Below are 18,919 nucleotides of genomic sequence, written 5' to 3' on the forward strand. Positions count from 1 at the left end.
AGAAAGGAACAAAAGCACATTTGAATAGAAGAAGAGAAGAGGAATCAGTGTAAACAAGGTAAGTTTGACATAACATAGCCACTTTACGTAGCCATGCAAAATGGAACCCCCCTCCAAAAAAAAAAACCAAACAAACAAATTCCTTAAAGCAGCACTGCTCTCATGAAAAATTAGTATGTTATAAAAATAGAATCTTTATGAAACACTAATTTCCACTGTTAGAATTTCACTGGAAATCCAACCCAGTCATGAGACATACCAAGACAAAGTAGGGACTACTTTGTATGTCTCCTCCGCCTGACTTTAGTAGACTCAAGGTGGAATCTAAGAGTCCATCCCAAAGAGCAGCATGAGAAAGATGGCGGTGCCCACAATAGATAGGTTCAGGTAAGTAATCTCACCCTTACCACCAGCAACAAAGTCCCCAAACGGTGACAGTGTCTTTTTAATTCTAATTTTTAAGATAGATCATGACTCTCTTGATTTATTCAATAAACTGTGAATTGTCCGGAATTGACCAGACCATTTTAGTTCAAAAAGTAGCAGACTTGGAGAATTTCTAATTTTTGCTTGTTTTGACCTAAATGTCAAATTATCTGACTACTCACAATTTAATTAATAAACCTGCTTGTGTTTAAAATGGGAATACTTGTGGATGGATTTTCAAAAACCATTACTTTTGTTTGACGGCCTTAAGGACCACTCTAGGCACCCAGACCACTTCAGCTTAATGAAGTGGTCTGGGTGCCAGGTCCAGCTAGGTTTAACCCTTTTTTATATAAACATAGCAGTTTCAGAGAAACTGCTATGTTTATATAAGGGTTAAGCCAGCCTCTAAATCCTCTAGTGGCTGTATCACTGACAGCCGCTAGAGGCGCTTGCGTTATTCTCACTGTGAAAAATCACAGTGAGAGCACGCAAGCATCCATAGGAAAGCATTGTTAATGCTTTCCTATGCAACCGGCTGAATGCGCGCGCAGCTCTTGCCGCGCATGCACATTCAGCCGAAAGGGAGGATCGGAGGCGGAGAGGAGGAAGAGAGCTCCCGGCCCGGGGCTGGAATAAAGGTAAGTTTTAACCCTTTCCTCTCCCCAGAGCCGGGCGGGAGGGGGTCCCTGAGGGTGGGGACACCCTCAGGGCACTATAGTGCCAGGAAAACGAGTATGTTTTCCTGGCACTATAGTGGTCCTTTAGCAAAATAAAAAATGTTTCCCTTCTCTAGAATAATGTTCTTTTATACTGAATGGACTGTTTTCGTTGTTCAAATTAAATTGAGGGTGTTAATTAACGCCGTTAAAGGGTTTTATGCTGTCCTACAGAAAGTGGGCTTTAAAGCATGTAGGGCGACATAGAACGTATATGCATATTTGCAGTGAGCAATGTTACAAGGAATAGAATGTATACTGCATATTTGGTGTGAGCAACATTAAATCCCTGCTCACACCAGAATGGACAATTGGGACAATTTTAGTGGCCCCAGACTTTTTGATGAGCTATTTGCAGTGCTGCAAACAGTTTTTTAAAAAGTAATTTAAATACATTTAACTAGATCACTGTGTTAAGAGGGTTAAATCCCTGCTCACACCAGGATACCTCTGTTAGATGAGGCTATATTTAGTGACCCCGGACTGACAGGTGAGCTACATGCTGAACTCTGAGTGAGATTGGCATGCAGTTCTTTCAATTGGCATTTAAGGGTGCAGTGTACTGTGAGCAGGGTTAAATCCCTAAAGTAATAGAATTAGCACCGTAAGTCCAGTGTGGTGGATCCAGGAGCTGGTTCACTAGAAAAGGCTTTGATTAAAATTTCACTAATGTGGGCACATAATTCAAGAAATCCAGGATAAATATTAACATTTGTATATATGGTGTGTATACCTTTAAAACTGCTAAAAACAGAATCAATTTGATACACGCCAAATGCTATACTTTATGAGGAAAAGATTTGAACCACTTCGTGTATAGGAGAACCGTATAAGGAACTGCTTCCTATATTGTAATAAGATTAGTGTGTAATAAGACAATAATATATGGTGTATACGTCTTTAAATCTGTAGAGACAGAATGAGTGATGTATATACCAAATAATATGCTTTGTAATACAAAGATATAAATGGGATAAAGATACAGTATAAATGACTGTATTCCATAATGCAATAAAATCAGTAGAAACTAATAAAATCCAACAAATTAAAAATGATGGATGAAAATTAGAAATAGTAAAAAGTTTATTAGGCAAAAGTGACTGTGCCAAAGCATTCAAAATACTAGAATATATGAAGAATAAAAATATATAAAAAAAAATCAGTCAGGGACGGTTTGCAAGATTGTTATCAGCGCATCTGTATTTGTTATTCCGATTTTGCCACATGGACCGATTGGGATGGATACGGATAGTTTGTTGCTGTAGAGTAAATCACTATCTGCCGGCCGTTTGTGAGGTTGGCGTGCGTCCCAGGCCTCACTCTGGGTGATGCGCGCTGCTGGCCGGTCGGTCGGTCCCCAGCTCTCGGAGTGTTCTTTGCTTGGTAGAAGAAAACACAGTTGCTGGCTCTGCAATCTGCACCCGTACCCCGCTTGATTTGTTGTGGTCTAGGGTTAAATCCCTGTTTACAGCAGGAAACCCAGGTATCGATAGATACTTGGGGCTCCCCTCTGCTAGCTGGGGCCACTTAGTGTCTCCAGACTTTTTGATGAGCTAAATGCTGCATTGGAAGTCAGCACAGAGTGTGGCTTCTGTAAGGCACTTGCCCGACGCGTACTTCCCTTTGTCAGGCTGCACAAGCCGAATGCTTCTCATGACCATACAGCTCCCCTTCTCAGGTTGCGCAGCCCAAACGCTCTATGTGGACGCACAGCCTGAACAGAGAATCCTTCATACTTACCATTCAGGCTGGGGGACACCTCCCTCTGCTGGTTCTGGCGGGCTGAAATTCTCCTAGCCGTTTTCTTCCCTGTAACATCTTAGACGCTACCCGCTTGAATAGCGCGTCTTTTGTCTGTTCAAAAAAATGCCCGCACTTAAAGTGACCACATCATCTAGGCAACCCCATATCCAATCAATATGGAGTTGCAGAGATGACATGAACCAATCAGAAAGTATGTTACCTTATATAAAGTTAATTTTGGTCTTTGTATATTGCCCTATCCTGGTTTCTGCCTGAGACACGTTAGTGCTCATAGTAAGTGTCTCTTGATATAGTTTGATATTGACCTTTGCTTGTATTTGACTTTGTGAATTCTGGTTTCCTGACCCAGCTTCTTATTCCGTATATCCATATTTCTATATCCCTGACCTTGGTTTTTGTTCACTCTCTCTTTATCGTTAACGTTAAATCTGGCTACTCTATTGTCCAGTAATGCTTGTATCTAGAACCTTCGTTTGTGGGATTCACCAGTCCTGTAAATTGGTGTACAACCCTGCGACCGCTTGTTCTGTAGTCTTTTAAAAATGCCTTAGTGTTAGTAGGGTTAGATCCCTGATCCCCGTTTTCAGCTGGGGCTATATTTAGTGGCTCAGTACTGATATTAGCAGAGGGACACTTTTGGGATTAGGATTAAATTAGGAATTACAATTATGTCCTAAGATTAGGTTTAGAATAAATATTAGGATTATATTTAAAATGGGTTTATGATTGGAATTAGGTTTCATATTATGGTTTGGATTAGGAGAATTGAGGCAGGCTGGTGATCAGCTGGGCTCATAGAGAGCAGGGCCGGTGCAAGGATTTTTCATGCAGACTCACACACACGCTGACCTGTACACACACACATACCCACACATGCTGACCCATACACAGACCAATACATACACACTTAAAGACACACAGAGACCCACACAGACCCAAGCAGACTGACATACACAAACATACTGACACACATTCTATGAAAGATACTGTGCATCCTCTCTTACTTTCATTGCACTTTGCTCTTCATTCCTGTCTTTACTGCACCCGGCGCCCGACACTTTTTTCCCAGCCCCATTTCCTATTATTCTCCCGCCCCCTTGTCCCCACATACAGGGTAAGGGGCAGGAGCGAGTGAATGACGAGCCCTTGTGCTGCTGCCGTGCTTGACTGGGAGAGGGGTCCTGACTTAGCAGGCTGTGGTGAATGCCCGACCGATATTCTACCGGGCGCTAGTCTACAAGTAAGTGCTCCCAGCTGCCGCCCACTATATATAATCAATCCCATTTGATAGGGGGGTGGCCAGACAAGCAGTAAAGCCACTGCTGGCGCCCCACCTAAATAGGTGCCCTAGGCGGCCGCCTACTCAGCCTATAGGACGCGCCAGCCCTGATAGAGAGCTTAGGCGGGCTGGCTCATGAATACTTGAAGGAAGCATGCTGACTGTCGGTGGAGAGCTGAGGGAAGCAAGGGGTTGGCGGCTGACTGAGCGTGGTGGCGGCAAGGAGCTGTAATCTCCCTGCAGTGATGCAGAGAGCCGGAGTATGACGTCATTCCAGCCTGCATCTCTAAACGGTGCGAGAGTGTAACGAGTATATACCCCTACACGCAGGATCCAGCCTAACAGAAGACAGTACAGAGGAGAGATACGTCTACCGGACCTTAGAGTGGCCGGACTCGACGTAATAGGATAAGACAGAGTCAGGAACGATCCGAGGTCAAGGGCACAAAGAGACAGCGTAAACGAAAACTAGCCGGGGTCTGGTACACAGGAATCAGCAAGCCGGCAAACAGTACAGAATAGGATAAAGCGAAAACGAAGTCAGAATACAAAGCCAAGGTCAAATACGGAGAAACACAACTGAACACAACAAGCACTAAAGGGAACTGTAGCAGAAACCACGATAGGGCAAGGAACTAAGGGAAAAGGGTAAGTATAAGTAGCCTTCAAACTAATGTGATTGGCTCCTGTCACTTCCACTCCCCCAACAGGTAAGTGTATGGGGTGATTGGTATGACAGGAGCCAATGGGAGCCTTTTTGCAATTTAGGCTCCCACTGTCTCTTTAAGAGCGCGCCCGAGATTCGCGGCGCGCTCTTAGCTGCAGGCGGGACACGTGACCGCTTCTCGCGGTCACTGCCCGCCTTCCTGTCTGAACAGTCGGACGAGCCGCGGGACCGCGCGCGGCTTGAAGAGAGGACCGCGGCCGGCCCCCGGATAAGGTAAGTACCGCTACAGAGAGGAAGTAGGGGAGAGAGATGACAGCAGCCCCCTGGTCCCCAGGGAAACTGATCCACTTCAGTTCTCCCAAAAGTAAGGAGACTGGGTGGATAGATTAAAACAAATAATTTGTGAGAGTGAGTGTATGTTTAGTGACCTGCCCTGCTCCAATCACATGGGAAAGGTGTTTTTACTCACCTTTATTCCCATGCCATGCTGGTGACGCTGCAACTGGCCCCACCTCCATGGCTTAGATCATCAGTCTTGATGATCTCAGCCAAACCAATGATGGACTATTGCGCATGAGCGGAAAAACGCCACGCTGCGCCAATCAACTTCTCCTCATAGAGATGCATTGAATCAATAATCCCTTTAGGGAACATTAACGTGGGTGCTGCACCCTGTGCAGGAAGCACCTCTAGAGTGACTGCCACTAGAGGTGTTACTAGGCAGCAATGTAAACACTGCCTTGTGTCTGAAAAGGCAATGTTAACATTGAAACCCATGCAGGGGCAGGATATAGATATCAGAACAGCTAGATTAAGCTGTAGTGGTACTGGTGACTTTAGTGTCCATTTAGGAATTCTAAGCTATTCCTTTTTTTACAAAACCTCTTGAAATGGGTATACAAAGCGGGTTATTCTGTAATCAGGAGATAGTTAAAGGACCACTATAGGCACCCAGACCACTTCAGCTCAATGTAGTGGTCTGGGTGCCAGGTCCATCTAGGGTTAACACAATCACACAAAAATAAATTCAGCGTGGAAGCAAAGTGATAATGGTCCAAAAGCAGCTGGAACACCAATACGGAGTCTCTCTTTTCCGATCAGAAAATTGGATAAAAACAGGGGGGTAGGTGCAGCGCTTCAGTAATCCTTGACAACGTATATGTGAAGAGAACCAGAGAAGAAATAATAGTGTAGTATTTAAAACTGTAGTGGTGATCAAAAGTGTTTTACAGAGTAAATGGGACCTGAGCTGCTTAAATAGGGTTAGGATTTTGAAAAAAACGGTTTTGTGACATCATAGTCACATGACCAATTTTTTTTTTTTTTTTATTGTATCTTTTGGCTCCAACAAAATGGCAAATTCCTGGATAAGCTGGAGATCCACAAAAATGGTGGACAAGTAAATTGTATCACAGAGATAAAAGGGGCAGTAGCTCCCTCTACAGGCAAAAACTGGAATAACACATACTAAAATAAGAGGAGCAATAGCTCCCTCTATAGACATAAAATAAAATTAAAGATAAAACACTAAAACAACTTCAATTAATAATATGGTCTATGCATAGACAATATTGGATAAAAATAATAAATAAAATACAGTGTAAAAAGGACCAGAATAATACAAACAATGGAGAACATGGTTATAACTGAATATAAGAGCATCTTTGTAAATACCAATACAAATTTAAAAATATACTTCATATAATGACAAATCTAGATAATACAGTCTTAAGCAAATTAAATAATGAAAACTAATAAATGTGTAATTCACATAAAAAATAATAAGAATGTAAAATACATTTTACAACAACACATAAATCATATTAACAATGAGTTTTAGGCATAAGAACATTTAAAAAAAAAAACATTGAGGAAAAAAATGTAAAAATATTTCTGGCAGAGGAAATGATGAGATGGAAAATAATAAAAATAAATAAATAAAATAAAATAAGAATTAAAAAGGGGTTATAAAAAATTGTACAGACTGCCCAAGGATTTTTGTAATATTGCCACCTCTCCATGGTAAAGTGCAGACATCTATAGCGTAAAATTTCAGGAATTTAGGATTATTATTGTGTATTTGGAAATGTTTGGACACTGTATGGTTAGCGAACCCTTTTATAATATTCCTGCAATGTTCGGCTATCCTGGTTTTAAGTTTCCTAGTTGTCATGCCTAAGTATTGGAGACTGCAAGGGCACTCCAACACGTAAATTACATTTTTAGTATTACAGGTGATAAAATTATTTATTTTGTATTCTTTGTTGGTGATATTTGATTTAAATTTAGTAGTACTATTACAGGAATTATCCGTGTATTTGCATGCCGAACACATTTTACATTTGAAGAAACCTTGTTTATTTAAAAAGAAAAGTGTTTTTTTTGCTTAGTGGATATTTTTGTGTAATTTGTAGTTAGGAAGGATCTGAGATTAGGAGCTCCTCTGAATACGTTTTTGGGTTTGGACGGTAGGATCTTTCTCAGTATATCATCCTCCTTAAGTACATTCCAATGTTTATTGATAATTTTTTTCATTTGGTTACTTTTGTTGCTGTAATTAAAAACTAAAGGAAGTACTATGTCTTGTTTTTGTTTTGGTTTATATTCCAGCAGGGTATTTCTGTCAAGGGTACCTATATTTTCGATTAGAGTGTCTAAGGTGGTAGTATTGTACTTCTTTTCAATTAATTTATCTTTTAGCATCTGAGCTTGTGTATTAAAAGTAATGCTGTCTGTGCAATTTCGTTTTAATCTTAAAAACTGACTTTTTGGTACACCATTCAGCCATGGGGCATAGTGGCAACTAGTGAGGTCAATGAAGGTGTTAGTATGTACTTTTTAAAAAAATGTGCGGGTGTTTATAGTATTATTTTCCACATAAATTTCCAGGTCTAAAAAATTAAGAGAAGTTTTGCTGTAATTAGAGCTTAAGATTATACCTCTGGGGTTTACATTTAAAAAGTTTAAAAATTCAGCAAAAACATTCTCTGGCCCCTTCCAGATAAAAAACAAATCATCAATGTAGCGGCGATGGAGAACCAGGTTCGCCACCCAGGCATGCCCCTCCCATACAGAGGAGTCTTCCCAGTCCGCCATAAAAAGGTTGGCATAGCTAGGGGCGAACCTAGTCCCCATCGCCATACCAGTTTTTTTGCAAGTAAAAAGTATCATGAAACCAAAAATAATTGTTTTCTAAAATCAACTGGATACCTTCCACAATAAAATCAATTTGCATTTTTCAGATATTATTTTCTTTTTCCAATATATTTCTTATTGCTTTACAACCAATATCATGCGGGATGATGGTATATAGCGACTGCACGTCGCTACTTACTAAAATGTGATTATCGTCCCAATCTATATTTTTTTGAATTTGAAGAAAACCCATACTATCCCTTAGGTAGGATTTGGTATTTTGTACATAAGGTTGCAAAATTATATCAATGTATTCAGAAAGGTTTGAAAGCACTGAATTAATACCTGAAACTATGGGACGACCAGGGGGATTTTTTATGTCCTTGTGTATTTTAGGAAGAAAATATATAACAGGTATAGATGGGAATAGTATATTAATGTAGGAATACTCAGAATTATTAAAAATATTGTTGTTTTTGCCTTTGTCAATGAGGAGTAATAATTTATTTTTTATAATTTTGGTAGGATCTTGGGTGTTTCATATACAGAAATATCTTTCAAGTGTTTAAATGCTTCTGTCATATACATGTCTTTAGGCATAATCACTAGGCCACCTCCCTTGTCCGCAGGTTTTAGAACTATGCTATCGTCATTTTTCAATTCTTTTAATACTTCCCTCTCTTTTTTAGTAAATTTATTAACGTCTGTTTTGCTGTGTTTTATTTTATTTAAATCCCGGGTTACTAGCTTTTCAAAGGTTTCTAGACATCCCGATTTGTGCATATAGGGAAAGAAGGTTGACCTGGGTTTTAATTGTGTGTGCTTAATTTCTGAATTGTTGTCTGTATTGTGTGGGATAGTGTTGGAGATAGTTTGTTAGTTAGTGTAAAATCTCTTTGATGTGGCTTGTCTTACAAACTTATTAATGTCTATATAGGCTGAGAATTGGTTAACATTTCGGGTAGGGGCATATTTCAAGCCTTTACTCAAAACTGCTAGTTGTGTAGAGGTTAAAATTTTGTGAGAAAGGTTAAAAATGCTTGGTTGGAAGAGCTTATGGTTTTTATTCGATCCTTCCTTTTTTGGATTCTTCTACCTGCTCTTCTGCCTCTAATGTTAGGCTTCTTTTCTTTCTTTCTATTATTTCTTCTGTCGGGTACATATGTGTCTGGGATCTCTTTGGTTCTATTTCTAAAAAATGTTCTTCCAAGTCTGAGGCATAATCAGAAGAGTGTATAGAAACGGTTTCTCTTAATTAAATTATATGGGGAAGGAGGGGCTTTTAGTTTTTGTCTGGTTGGGGTTCTGTCTTTTAGAAAATGTGTGGTGGTTACTCTTTTTCTTTGGGGTTTGGGGGAAAAATAGTGTTTGGAATTCGTACTTATCATAAAGTTAGTGTGGTAGTAGTTGTCCTTTTGATATTTTTTATAGTGTTGGGAAGTATGTCGTGTGTTTATCTGGGGAGATGGTAATTTTGTGTTATGTGGTGGATTTGGTGAGTATCTTTGTATATTTTGGTGTTTTTTTGTGTTCTGGAAGTTTATTTTCCTGGGGCTAGGAGATGTGGTGGTCTGTGTAATGAATTATATTTGTAGTTGTTTCTAGTGTGTGATGTTGAGTGTTTTTGGTAGTTAGTGTTGTATTGTTGATCTAGGGTTAACACTGCCTGCTGTAAACATAGCAGTTTCAGAGAAACTGCTGTGTTTACATTAGGGTTAATCCAGCCACTGTGATTTTCACAGTGAGAAGACACCAGCGTCCATAGGAAAGCATTGAGAATGCTCAAGGGAGCCCGGCGCTGGAGAAAGGTAAGCCTTTAACCCCTTCCTCCCCCTAGAGCCCGGCAGGAGGGGGGCCATGATGCTGGGGGTGACCTATTAATACTATAGTGCCAGAAAAACGGGTTTGTTTTCCTGGCACTATAGTGGTCCTTTAAGCACAATTTAGGTGGGTTTTTTTTGTGTTTTTTTTTTATTACAGTAGCAAATATCAAGTTTAAAAAAATATATATATATCAATGTGTACGTAAGAAAATGTGAAAATAAAATACCATAAACTTTGAAAGAAATTGGTGCTTTAATTGCTGTATAATAAAGCTCAAAATATACCATAAGACATACCCTGTGGTGTCTAATTTTATAAATGGTATGCATTTATGAGGTGATTTTAACTATCAAACTGATACAAAGCCCCAAAAATGCAGAAAAGGCAAACTCATCTTTCAAAATTCTAACTGTAAACAAGAAGGTCTGTTATATGGCACTGTAACTTCGCAAGATCGTGCCAAAGGTATTCATTAAGGGTATTGTTTTATTCAGAAGAGTTTGCTCAACATAATTTGAGGGGGAGTGAGAAGGGGGGGGGGGGGTTGATCACAGTGGCACATATCGTATTTGAAAAATGAACGGTTAAAATGTTTTGTGTATGTAAAAAATACAAAATAAATAATTTACCACATATTTTGACATAAACGGTGACAAAATGGCAACATATTAAGGCCATCACACCATATGAGATCTGGAGTGTATCCTTTTACAACTGGTAGACTTTGTAGAGTACTTTAAACAATCAAACTGCTATAATACCCCAAAATGAGCCTTATGCCTATCAAATCCATATCTCAAATTCTAACAGGAAAAACTGAAACGGTCAGGTCTCTTTAATGATGCTGTACCTTCACAGGATAGTGATAAAGGCATAGATTGGGGGTATTGCTGTAAGATGTAGCTGAACACTTAATGGGTTTTTTCACAGTGGAAGCACACATCAAATTTTCGAAATGAATGTTAGAAATCAGACAAAAATACATTTTACTCCAATATTTAGCAGAGATTGGCAGTTAAATGGCTACATAATAAATGTCAAGATACCTTGGGTAAATAGCATGTGGCAATTGTGTTTTTTTGTGACAGATAATGAGCTTATTAGGCAAACATACCAACTTCGAACATTACTCCACATTGAAGTTTTATTTTATCCCTTGTATTTTTTGACCTGTAATTACAAAAAAATAAACTGAAATCCTAGACTTATTTTGTGCTCTGTAAATCAGGACAAATAAATGAATTTGTTTGGAACTACTTTTCATAAGCTGCACTAATTATACACACATTATTATTGCAGCCTTTACAAGCTCTTTTAAGCTATACCCCCAATGAATATATGCCTGACAAATTCATGCATGTGTTTATTGGGGGTATATCTACTAAACAGTGAATATTTTTCTTTTCCTGTTGGCAGTGGATAGTTCCTTTAAGGCGCCACTGCTGCTATGATGCCAGGGGTATGAACAGTTCACCAATGTAACCTATGCAACTTGCCCTTCTTGGACTTGCATTTCCCCCAAGCATGATGCTTTTATCTCATGACGTTGTCACGCTAGCTTTATTGCCAAACCTCCGTCAGAATGGATTTAGATCTGTACTTTTTCTGTAAAATCCTGTAACACATTCACATAGGACAGAAAGATCATATCTTGCTCCCCTCTATTGTCAGTCGATTGACCCGTGATGGGAAAAACCAAATATGTATATAGATTTATTTTATAATTCTGCTAGCAATGTTTAGATACCCCCTCCCTTATTTATTATATTAAGTACACATGCCTATGGGAAGGACTACAATTGAGAAAATGCTGTTAAGAATTGTATAAACCAAAATAAACTGCTCTGCTTGATATAAAAGTTTCATTTTGATTCCTGTTTTTCAGTATAGAGGCAGAATTGTCCAGAAAATAAAAATACAGATTTTAGAGAATAGGAAATAGCTGTCCAGATTTTGAGAAAACATGTTGTTACTTTTCTAAACCACATGGCCACAACAGCTGTTTATATAAAGCTTTTGAGTGGTTTGAAAAAATCCTAGATTCTCCCAGCATCTAAAGGCTAGTTGCTTATATAATGGGGACATCTTAGACAGCATTAATACGTGCAAGCACCTGCCTCAGCACTCTCAACCTATTGTCCTTGGTCAAACAGATATGTGGACGCAGTATCTTAATAACAGACTAGATGCTTCAATTTAGGCACAATGATAGTCTAGGAAATGGCAAAAAAAAAAAAAAAGGCGGTGGAAGGGTATCCAAAGACAGTTAGCACCATAACCACTACAATGAGCTTGTATTGGTTATGGGGCCAAAGTGCAAGACCTTAAACTAAACTATTGTGGTTTTAGTGATTCAGGAGTTGTTCATGTCTCTTGGGAGCTTCTTTCTTTAGAGGTAGGCAAGTCTCATCTTGGCAAGGCATAGTTTGAGCTTGGTTGTGTGAGGCAGATGGCAACGGCAGTATATATTTTGTTTGATCTTGGCTCGACATCTTGCATTAAACACAGAGCCAAACTATTGGCTCAAATCTGGCTCCCCCAGCTCTTTTGTTTATGGAACCTGTAACAGCAGTGTTTTCCCTAATAACCTGCCATATAAATAAAATCTGCCAGAACCCTTTTATTTGTCAGATTTCATTAATGTATGAAGAGTTCAATTACACACAAGGCTGACTACATAGAAAACTACAGATTTTATAATTATTTGGGGATAATTTTACTTGCATACATAAGCTATTTGTTTTATGTTCTGATATTTTTGTCTACAGTTGCAATTACAAAATGTGCTGCTATGCAATATGTTATGTTTTTATTATCCAAGTGCCCAGTCTCTTTCATAAGCGTACAATGTCCTTGCTTGTTTTATAAAAGGCATTCTAATGCAATTTTAGAGAAATTGTAATTTCAGAAGTTATTATTTCTCAACCAATAGCTTATTCTGTAACTGTATGCACTTCATCTCTTGTTACTGTCAACACACATTTCTTTCAATCACTTTCTTTTGCAGTAGACCATTATAAGTGCTGCAGATATGCTGGTGCTGTAAAGTATGACTAGAACTAAAAGTAAGCCGTGGTTTGTTCATTTATATCCTGTGAAAGGCTGTCAAGGCACAGTTTGGCATACGATATAATTCACATTTTCCCCAGCTTGTGCACAGGCTTGTGTGTGGAGGGCATTGTGGGAGAAATATGGTTGCTTGTACATGCACTTGTAGAGAATTATGTAATAAAATGGTGTCACTATCTTAAAGTCCATATTAACTCCTCTGTACAGTAAACATTTAAAAAGAGTTGACTAAGTTGAAGAAAAACTAAACCGCAAAAACTCAAAGGTGACATTTATTCTTTAAAGGAACACTGTACACCCAAATGTGTATTCCAGATGCTATTGTGTCTTAGTAACTGTTTAGGTGACCGTCCCCTCTCCTCAAGGGTTAGAAATGTATTTTGCCTACCTGTATTCCCATACTGCACTCTCCGCAACTGTCCTCGCCTCCTTGGCTGAGATCAATCTGGTATAGCAGTTTAGGTTCCCGGCCTCCTTCAGAATGGAGTAAAATGGTTTTACACTTGCCTTTTCTCCATCGCCGTACTGGTGCCGTGGCTGGCCCTGTCTCCATGGCTGAGATAATCAATCTTGACAATCTCAGACAATCCAATGCTTTCCCAGTGGGAAGCTATTGCGCATGCACGGCAAAATGCCACACTGTGCCATTCAGCAGTTATTTTCTATCTGGAGTGTTCAGCGTCTCCTTGCAGAGTGTGGAGATGCTGAATGTAGGTGCTGCTCAAAGTGCAGTACTGAAGAAGGTAATCTAAAAAAGTAGACTCTTTTTTTTTTTTTTTTTTTTAAAGAAATTGTGCGAGTCTCAGCCATGGCAGCTAAGACTGCATTTAACTCCTAAAAGGCAGAGAACTGAGCAGTGATTAAGCAGGACTTCATCTGAACACCAAAACCACTTTCACTAAGCCCTTATTATTATTTTCTTTAGAGTGTATGATTGGTAAAGGCTGATTAATTTGGCTATCAAATCTACCTGATCCGATATATTAATATATAATATATTATTGCACAATTGGGAGAAAGAAAAACCATAGACCATTAACTGTTTTTCCCCTTCTTCTAGTAAAAGAAGCTGGCAGAGACTTCACCTATTTTATTGTGGTACTGATTGGGATCGGAGTTACTGGTAACCATTACTTTATTATTTCTTTATAACTGTCATTTTACCTTTTCACTAGAGAGTGTGGAAAAGTGTCTTCCCAAAATATGGGAAACCCTGCCTATTTAGAGGTGGGAATACTGCAGTACAGTACACAATAGGCTAATATTGGTTTATTAGTATCACATTAATGGTAAAAAAAAAAAAAAAGCCCACCCAATTACTAAAGAAAATTATTTACTATCTTGGTGTTCTGGCTCATATTTTCTGTCCCCTTTCTTCATGTGTACACTTCAGAGGTGGAATCTCCTCTCTTGTCCTTTTTATCTTTCTTTCCCATTAGGGGAGAGCTCCTAATAATGGATTTGGAAAGGGTCCGATTTATGCTACAGTGCTAAGTGCATCTAGCTTGTTTTAATTCTATGTGTCAGCCCATTAAAACTTACTGAATCAGATCAGGAACACTGTAAAATGGTTCATTTGTATTGTTTTCATATTTGTTTATTCTTGCAGGCGGTCTGTTCTATGTTGTATTTAAAGAACTGTTCTCCTCTTCAAGTCCCAGTAAGATTTATGGAGATGCTTTGGAAAGGTGCCGATCTCATCCTGAGGTGCATTTATTAGCTTTCTTTTTTAATTAAACAAACAATTGTAATCCCATCAGCATGTTTCATCAACCCTCAAGGCTCAACACGTTTGTGACTGAGGCAATTTTGATACATTTGCCATGCATTTTTTCTACCACAATTTTACCCTTATTAAAAGCTAAATGTGAAAAAGTACACAGCTTAGTTAATCAGGTCCACTGGTGAAAGCTAAATTTATTAGAAGAGCGTGTCAAAATACAGACATTCCTGGATCCCTGTCCCTTTATCAATGTAACAATGCCCTAGGTAAAAGTTTTTTTTTTTGGGGGGGTTTTTTTTTCTGCTACATTTAGTGGGCACACTCCTACATATTTCCATTTCTGTTTAACAGTGTTATATTATCACTTTTGGAGAAATATGGCTTTCTTTTGATACTCTACCTGTATACATAACCAAACATTAAGTATGAATAAAATATTTAAGAATGAAGAAACAAAATCATAGTTTTTGCATTAAAAATTTCTACACAAGTGGGAGCCTGACCGGGATCCAAGATGGCCGCATAAGCCGACAGCTCCCGAGACCCAGGCACAATTAAGCTACGAAAAGCGCACTGACAACGCAGCTGACCCCACCAAACGGCACACGCACATACCAGGTAACCCACAGCAATGGGTGGCACCTGGAAAAACCGCGACTCGCAGCTGTCCGTAGCCTCACACTTTCAGGCGCAAGGAGACCCGGCGCCATCTTATACATGTGGCCAAGAGAATTCAGACTCCGAGCACAGCGAGACCTCAGCCCCAGAGTCAGCACCGCTGACAAAAACAGACCTCCAACGGCTGCTAAAAGAAGCAGCAGCCGATATTATTAAAAACCACATGGCAACAGAACTGGAGAAACCGCTTCAGGGCATGAAGGCAGACATCACAGAACTGGGGGATCGGACGGGACAAGTGGAGCAAAGGGCAGATGACATCATGGAAACAGTAGTCGCCCAGGCAGACACCATATCAACCCTGCAATTATGCATAGAAACATTGGAAAACGGACTGGAAGACCTCAGCAACAGATCCAGATGAAATAACATAAGGATCAGAGGCCTCCCTGAGACAGTCACCGGAGAGATGCTCCACTCCACACTGCAAGAGGTATTTCTAACCCTCCTACCCGACAAAACCCCACAAGAGCTGACCATGGACAGAGCGCACAGAGCCCTGAAGCCCCCCAGCCAAGACCACACAGCCCCCAGAGACGTGATAGTGAGGCTTCACTATTACTCCGTCAAGGAAGCACTCATGGAGGCGACCAGGAAAAGCCCGCCAAAACTAGACACGCCACGCTGGCATTCTACCAGGACTTATCACCTAACACGTTAGCCAAGCGTCGAGAGCTGAAACCTCTCACCACGGCATTAACCCAGGCAGGTATAGCCTACAGATGGGGTCACTTCTTCAAACTCCTGGTCCGTAGAGATAACGTGACACATATCCTCACAGACCCCACCAAACAGCTAGCATTTGCCTCCAAACTGGGTCTACACCTACCGACAGCAAGATCAGAGACCACCACCACCACGCAGAGAAGACCTCCACCACTACAACCACTGTGGGGAAAACCGCTACCGCGAAGGAACCGTCACACCGGGAATCACCCACAGGCGGCGCCGGGAGCCAGAATGACAGTGACATGACTTCACCTCACCAACCCCGAACCCAGACACACCGGGAGAAGACCTGCAAGGCTCCCCGACAAGATGGATTAAATGAAGCGTAGAATAAGCATAGGCTGCGATCGTATAATATATCCTTTATACACAGTGACAATACTCAAATGTTCTGTTAACGTTTATTTACATACTAGTTACCTGTAAGTCAGTTATTTAGTTCATTTACTAGATTTTGGGAACTACACCCACAACTTCGGGGACACGGCAGTGGGGGGGAAAGGGGGGACTCCAAGCCAGCTCTGCTGGCCAAACCAGGGGGGGACGGGAGGGGAGAGGAAGCAAGCGAGGACAAGCAGGGGCTAAAGGGACATCCCACACACTACCACCCGCCCCCCAGACAACTAGTCACAAATCACACCACCGGAACAGCTAGGAGGGCAAGGGTGGGAGGGAAATCAGTGGACATGAACCAGGACGGAATGGACTGCCCTGACCCCAACACCGATGCCAGACAACCCCACTCCAAGGGACCATCCGGACACCCCCCCATCAGACGGGCGCCCCAACCCCTGGGAACCGCTAATCCCCCCGACAAGTCACTAGCCAGCTGATCCTATAGCCTCACCCAACTACCCCCACTCCCAACGCACAACCTTTCAGTGGAAGTAACCACACACCTGGAACGGGATGCACCTCAGGACTAACCCTCACCACGCCCCACGATAACACCAGGGCACCGGGGTCCCACGTACGGGACACACCCAAAACACCGTTAGATTCGAACCTGGCACAGACAATAAGCCCAGGAAGTTGTAGATATGTTCACCCCCGAGAAGTACCATGGTGGGACATGAGACCCTAACACCATACCCAAACCGGGAAGGCACCTGACACAAAAACCCCAAGTCCCCTCCCACAACACAAGGGACTGGACCAACGGGCAATCTGAACCGACCGCATCCGCACCGCAATACCCCACACACCAACATGCCAGCTAAGGTAAAATGCACATCAATAAACTGCAAGGGGCTAAACCACCCCTCAAAACGCCACCAGGTCATGCGCTGGGCCAACCGATCAGGTGCAGACATCTTTCTTCAAGAAACGCATTACATTAACTCATGCCCGTTCCCTCTCCTAAGCCGACACTACCGAACCTGCCATCTAGCCAACTGCAACACAGGCAAACACAACGGGGTGGCAATACTACTAAAGAAAGCCTGCCCCGTACACCTTAAAGATATCCACAAAGACCCACAAGGACGATACATAACAGCAACAGGTTCAATAGGGCCCACGAAAATAGCACTAAACTCCATATACGCGCCGACGGTCCCAGACCCACAATTTTGGCAGACTCTACAAGCCCACCTCAGCCAACACCCCGGCCACCAAAGAATAATAGGGGGAGACTTCAACGCCACAATTTCCCCACCCATTGACAGACAACGATACCCCCCCCCCCCACACTCAACAACCCACCCCTCCAGATCGGATAAACTGCTGGCCAACTTCATAACCCAAACGGGACTCATAGACATTTGGAGAACACAACACCCGACCGACCGCGACTACACGTTCTACTCACACCCACACCACACCTACTCCACCATAGACCTCTTTCTCATCTCACCATCGCTACTCCCCCATGTCACAAACACCACAATCGGTAACATCACCTGGTCAGACCACGCCGACATTACACTACAACTCCGACCACCACAAATCTCAGGACCTTGGTCCTGGAGGCTCAACCCCATCCTACTCCATGACCCCCAAATAACCGCCCAACTGAAGACTGAACTCACCCACTACTTCAACACCAACAAAGACTCTGTGCAATCACACGCAGTTCTATGGGCAGCCCACAAAACAGTGATCAGAGGATCCCTCATCAGCATAGTCACAGCACACAAAAAAAAACACATAGCCCATATAACATCCCTACTGGACCAAATCAGACAACTCGAAGCACAACACAAACTATCCCCCACACAAGACCTCACAACGCAACTGCATAACCAGCGCCAGGCCCTTAAACAAGCCATGGCAAAATACGCAACCAAAGCTCTACAATGGACAAAACAATTGTTATATGAAAAATCAAACAAAGCAGATACACTTTTGGCCCGAAGGCTACGTAAACGCCAGCAAGCCAAACAAATCACTACCATCCATACCCCCACAGGCCAACCAACCGAAGTCCCCAGCAAAATCGCTGAGATCTTCCAGAAGTATTTCACAGACCTATACGACCATTCCCCACAGCACCGTCACAAAGATAGCCCCCTACACGACCAAATACAAACCCTAACAAAAGCCCACCTACCAACACTCACAACAGAGGCCCAATCACATCTCTCAACAGAAATCACAGAGGAAGAGGTGAGGAGCGTAATAGGCACCACAAAACTCAATAAAAGCCCAGGCCCGGACAGATACTCGGGCATCTACTATAAAACATTCACAGACATCCTGCTACCCCATATGACAAAGCTATACAACTCGTTCATGACAGGCGACCCGATACCCGAGGACATGCTGGAGGCAAACCTATGCCTACTACTCAAACCCGGCAAACCGCATACAGAACCTGGCCACTACAGACCCATCTCCCTACTGAATGTAGACATCAAAATTTTCACAAAAATCCTTGCCAACAGACTACTCCCCCTACATCCCAG

At 41.5% G+C, this 18,919-nt stretch overlaps 1 protein-coding gene across 1 annotated transcript in view; it reads left to right on the top strand.

Annotated features, from left to right (window-relative positions):
* The window catches only part of TIMM21 (translocase of inner mitochondrial membrane 21), a 31,758-nt gene that overhangs the window by 932 nt on the left and 11,907 nt on the right, over positions 1 to 18,919 (top strand). The window contains exons 2-3 of the mRNA XM_063450476.1: positions 13,944 to 14,006; positions 14,493 to 14,590. Of these exons, the coding sequence (XP_063306546.1) occupies positions 13,944 to 14,006; positions 14,493 to 14,590 (161 nt within the window). The remainder of the gene's footprint in view (positions 1 to 13,943; positions 14,007 to 14,492; positions 14,591 to 18,919) is intronic.

This window comes from Pelobates fuscus, chromosome 4, assembly GCF_036172605.1.
Source record: "Pelobates fuscus isolate aPelFus1 chromosome 4, aPelFus1.pri, whole genome shotgun sequence".
Taxonomy (NCBI): domain Eukaryota; kingdom Metazoa; phylum Chordata; class Amphibia; order Anura; family Pelobatidae; genus Pelobates; species Pelobates fuscus.